The 6,000-nt window shown below is 33.4% G+C and overlaps 1 protein-coding gene across 1 annotated transcript in view; it reads left to right on the plus strand.

The window, feature by feature from the left end:
- Positions 1 to 3,543, plus strand: part of cep290 (centrosomal protein 290) — a 50,807-nt gene extending 47,264 nt beyond the window's left edge. The window contains 1 exon segment of the mRNA XM_041255220.1: positions 2,307 to 3,543. Coding sequence (XP_041111154.1) covers positions 2,307 to 2,495 — 189 coding nt within the window. The 3' untranslated portion in view covers positions 2,496 to 3,543.
- Positions 3,544 to 6,000: the final 2,457 nt, after the last annotated feature.

Below are 6,000 nucleotides of genomic sequence, written 5' to 3' on the forward strand. Positions count from 1 at the left end.
TTAGAGACCAATTTTCTCATTAACATAATATTTGTCTGGTTCATATATCTGTATTGTGCCATTTAATTGACCATTAACGACATCATAATTAACACGTGCCTCAGATCAGGTGGAGAATGAGACGTAGCTTAACAGTGTAGTTTTCTAGCATAATTTCTGCATTTAGTATCATGTATTTAAGCCAATAGTAATAAAAAAATAAATGATCCACTAATTATATAATTTAAATACATGATTTGTTTTGTGTTACCAATAGTCTGTAGGCCAAAGTAAAAAGAAAGTGCTCTAGGTTATAAACTTGATTTTACTATTGTGCAGTACAGCTGCCGCCAGAGGTTTTGCATCACCTGGAATTTTAGGATTGATACAATTAAAAAAACAAAAAATGATGTGAACATAATTGTGATCTTTTAACATCATGTAAACCAAAGAAATTACAAAATGATATTGCAAAAGTCTACCGGAAGCCGTAATAGTAGTGCTGGATTTCATGCTAGATCTCAATTTCTGTTTTAAGGTTTTCGTTACATATATGGGAGAACGACAAAGCGGTATGTAATTCAGGATGTTAACATTATTCAGCAGGTTTCATTCGACTTTATAAAGAAAAATGTATTCATTCTGTTGACGGTTTTCACTCATGTGACCCCAGCACCATACTGGCGGTCAAAACAGTGATGGCAGGTAATGCAAATTCGGTATCTTCCACACTACAGTGAGTTATTTGCCATAGAACACACTTCTCACCTCCAGTGTCAGGAATTGAAAAGATATAGATAAAGTGCCAGATTCTAGGAGTTTGTGATCCGTATTGTATACCGCCGGTGCTTTTTACAGCACTTAGAGCCATGAACTCCCCGACCTCGACTTCGGAGATATCTGGATCTATTTAGTTGAGAACCCCTCTCCCGACACAGCTTCCCAGATGAAGGCATATAAAAGTACCGATAGTTATAAGTATTTCATTTCAGGATGGGTAAACAACACAAGGCCACGTTAGGGAATGACATTGTTTGGAACACAACTGTATTGCTAGCTCTAAAAACATGACAAAACACGATTTTATCTATAAAAAGATGAAAAGACAGCAAATACTGTTCTGTTTACTTGTTTTTCTTTCAGTATTAAAATGCAGATTAATATTTGCACAATGCAGATATTCAGCTATGAAAACTTACAATGATAAACAGACTGTGATCCTAGGTCTCTTCCACCCAGTATGGAATGCTTACTGTAACAAACCAAGTAATGTCTTTAGTAATTACAGTCCCAAAATTTGAAACTACACTATTAAAAACCAAACAGTATAGCTAATAATTAATGCCTGTGCTGATTCAAATGTAAATCCACAGATTTATTATTATTAGCATCCCACAATTAAAATACATTACCTTTTTTTGCTGTAGAAATGTATGTGTATGAAACATTTCAATACAATTAAAAGGGTTAAATCTATTTATTATTATTATTATTTTTTTTTCATTTTTTTTTTTTTTTTATTATTATTATTGTACCGCTGCGCTTAGTAAATTGTCATTCACAGTGCAATGCCTTTAGGATTCTGTTCTATAATTTTGTGTATTTTTATGAAAAATGGGCTATACAATTAAGAGTGTTAATAATAATAATTGCAATAATAAAATGAATAATCTGCCATTAACATACATTGACTTGCAACGCTTTTTGACCGCCAATATGGTGGCAGGAGAAAAAGTGAAGTCACATGAAAACATGAAAAGTGTTGCATCACCCTCAATAGGGTGATGCAACACTTTTGGCCATAACTGTATATGCCTAATGTGCAGATTTATATTTTTACATAGGCTAATGTAATGTGTACGGAGAATACACTAATGTTGTTTCAGCGCATTTTAAATAAACCAAGCACTATTAATATATAAAATGTGATAGTGTAAACCATTGACGTCTTAAATAGGGAACTCATTTGCATACTTCTGACAATTGGTTAGATACAATCTCTCGGTAACAGTCCTTGACAGCAAAGCGCATCTAAACCCATAACTGGCTGGTAAAATAATCAGGCAGTACTTTCATAAATCGCGTGTTAAATACTGCCAAGTATTTATTTATTTATTTATTTATTTTTAATGGCTGGAAATTACCGCCGTCTTTTATGAATATGGACATTTTTGTTTTCATTTGGTGACATATGGAAAAAATGAAGTACCTTTTGGAATAACTGAGTTTAAACTTGTATACAAATTAACTGAATGGATCCCTTACATCTATTCTACTAAAGCTTTTTTAAGACAATGATAACTAAAAGTCTTACTTGCACATTTTAGGAAGAAGTAAAAAAGATGAAAAAAGAACTTGAGAACTTTGACCCCACTTTCTTTGAAGAGATTGAAGACTTGAAGTACAATTACAACCAAGAAGTGAAGAGGAATATTCTCCTGGAGGAGCAGCTTAAGAAGCTTTCAGACCAGTTTGGAGTTCAGGTTAACATTCCAGCTAATGTATCCATTGACTAAAATATAGGAACCATCCTGAAAAAATACTTAAGATAAATCCATGACAAATCTCATTGCTTTGTAATGTTAGCTGAGGTGCCTCCACTGTTATGCTAGCTTAGTATTGTTTGTACTGCATTTTGTTACATCAGGAAGAAAGCTTGTTAAATGTAACACCATTGTATTTTCTTTAGATGATTTTACACAGACAATACACCAATTGGCCAGTATTGGTGGTTATGTGTAGTTCCTGTTTGTTTTTAACAATAACAACTAAGAGTCTTATGTTTCCCCTTCCTATTTTATCTACGAAGTATGCCCTATTGCTGTGCCGTTCGTCTAAATTTTAAATTCCTCTCAACCACATTATCAACCTGTTTTCTGTAACAGTTGTTAGATTTTTCTTTAGGCAAAATCATATGGCAATATGATCTGTTTCTCCAGCGACAGTATGAGTGATGGGTACTGAACTGGCTTTTTAATAGCTCTAAAAAATATATCTACAATTGTCTGTTTTTACAGACCCTAATTTAGCAGTAATCTTGGATTACTTTACCCAAGGTAACATTAGGTTATGTACAAGATTGCTGCGAATCAGGATTTGTAAAACTAGCTAAATTAGTACACAGGAGGCTGAATCAGAAACTGATTACAATTATATAGCAGTGTTAAGTAGTGCTGCAAAATAAAGCTACTTTAGAATTGTTTACACTTCTAAATGTTATTTATGGAAACAATGTTTTTTGTGAAATTATTCTGTAAATTACTTTTTTATTAAATTGAGATGGCTTGAAAATAAATGTAACTGTCAATGTTAATACTTGCTTTTGTTTTGTAGTGTTGCTATTGTTATTTTAAATAAGGAACATTTGCTCATAAGCTGCCCTTGTAAAAAAATGTCCTTCCATGTACCTTATGAGAAAAATCGCTCTATGAATTTGGCAGTATCTTTTGTATTTTAGCCGTTGCATTCTTGTTTCATCCATATGCTCCCTCCTCCCCACGTCACATGTTTTATTATTGTTATGAGGTACCATCATTAATCAATAAAAATAAACACACACAGGATAAAAACAAGAATAAATGTAATTTAAATGTATTTGTTTTTCACTGTATATCCTCAGTGGACAGTTTGAATGCATTTTGTATTATGTTCTATACTAGGGCTGATTTTATTTATTATTTTTCCCCTCCAGCGTATAGTAAACATGCGTTGGTCCTCAACAACATGCCATTGACATTTTTTGCACGACTTGCTTTCTTTTTCTACAGAATAATTCTGGCATAACCTCTCACCCTCACACGTGCACATGTTTCAACTTTAATTGTGTTCTTCATGGTTCCTGTCCTGTTCCTTTAGGCTGTGTCAAAGCTGTTAATTGTGGTTGGTCATCTGCAGTTAAGAATAGAATAATTTAAAACCATATACAGGATTCAGTTGCGCACTCTTGTTAATTTATAAGTCAATTTTCAACAAAGCAAAGTTTTTTTAGATGGAAAATATGAAAGGAAAGCTTTTAGGGTTTTCTATTTTCTTCTTATTCAAAACATGTCTTTTAAATGGTCAAATTACCGACCAAAGTTGTGAACAAAAACTGGTCTGAAATCCCACTCATATTGAGGTCAACATTGACGAGAACTGGTCTTGAGTTCAAGAAGGTGTCTTCAACTGGCCATCACAAAACCAGTTGGTAATGGTGAAGCTACACAAAGAAAAGATTAATATCACAAAAGGACTTGTTTTAATTAAAAAAAAAACAAAGCTAACCTTGTTTGCTTTTTACTGCCTAGTCCTAAAAATACAATTTAAAAAAGTGTTTTAAACAACTGAACACATAATCAACATGAATAAAACAGAACTTTTTTTTCCTTCCAAATCTGACAAACTAAATACTATCCAATAACTCGATGAGAAACAGCACACAACAGACACTGCCTCCCTCATAGATTGTGCGTTCCTCGCAAGATCTCTCGATTTTCTGAAAATAAGGTGAAAGCTTAGAATACAAAGCCAAAGTTGTTTGCATATCAGTGTTTACAAATACATTGCACATGTGTTTTTACTAGGTTATAATATAAAGTCTTCCATCCTATATTGCATACATTTTGTGTCGTGTTAATTCAACCTGCTATTTTGTCTGATTTTAATGTATTTTTTTCTTCTTTAATTCTATGCATTTTATTGCTTGTTTATTATTTCTATCTGTATGGTCTTTTATATTTTTTATTGTAAAAGAACACCCTGCAGTTTCATTTTTTTTTTTTTTTTCATATTTATTTGATTGGAAGTATACAAATATGCAACTATTTCTTGATTAGCCCTGGCTGTCTATCCATTTTAATTCTATTGGATTTAAGTGCTGCATTTGACATTGTGGACCACACTATTTTACTGAATCGCCTCCAATGTTTGGTAGAATACGATTTCTTCACACAGCGGCCATGTTGGATTGAAAACGATGCTTGGTGTGGAAGATATTGTCACGGCTATCACATCTACTGATACTTGGACGAAGTCTTTAATATGCGTTCCTCAAATAAAACTTGAAGAAATTGACGATTGGGCAAATTCTCAAAAACTCACAGTAGAAAGGGTACAGCAACTGGACTGACAGTTATATTCATGAAATTGAAGGTGAAATAGCAAGCATATTTGTGATCAGAAAGTGAATACTGTAGCTTAACTTACAATGATAAATAGAGTCGCAAAATATGTTTCTCTCGCAGCTTTGGTTAGACAAAGTTTACTTTAATTAATATTTACTGTGTTGATATTGAGTACCTCTGTATTGTTTCTATGTTGACTGGTTTGGTATTACGCATGTGTTAATTGATTGTTTTCTAAACACAGTTATGACGCAGGAGAATGGATGTAATGTTAGGGCTAAAACGTTCCTTTCAATGAAAAAGAATGAGTCACCTACAGGGTTCAGGTAACACCATATCCCAAAACCTTGGCTTGGTTTGTTCCTCTAAGCTTCTGTTCAGTTATTAATCCAATTATTATCAAGCTTTTGATCAACTATGTACTAATTCTCTGTTTCATTAGCAAGTTCAATGTTTTGTGTGTAGAACAAGTATAAGTAATATGAAGGTAAGTAAAGCCATTTTTAAAATAAAGACTCAAACATCTGAATCAAACAAATCAACTCCAAAAAGACACACAAACTCATTTCCACATACAAATTACACCAACACTAATTCCCCATTGTGCAGGGAAATCACCCTGCAACAAGGCCTATTAAAAATAGGACTATTTGCAGGTTGGGTTGTCTTAAGGAATCCACCATCTGTGTGCACGACATCACTCCTCCAGTCTGGCATGTACCACAAAGAACAAAAGGCCTAAATCCAAAACCTGTTGACATTATAAAAATTTGAAAATGAAAGCCTCCAAACAACATAAAAAGAAAAAATCCCCAAAACAGGGCATCTCAGAAGGAATTTTGCCAAATCTGTATTATCCGGTTCTGATACCCATCCCTGGTTTAACATTTTCAGAGTACTTGCAGTCCAACTTGAGTTG

This window comes from Polyodon spathula, chromosome 7, assembly GCF_017654505.1.
Source record: "Polyodon spathula isolate WHYD16114869_AA chromosome 7, ASM1765450v1, whole genome shotgun sequence".
Classification (NCBI taxonomy): Eukaryota; Metazoa; Chordata; class Actinopteri; order Acipenseriformes; family Polyodontidae; genus Polyodon; species Polyodon spathula.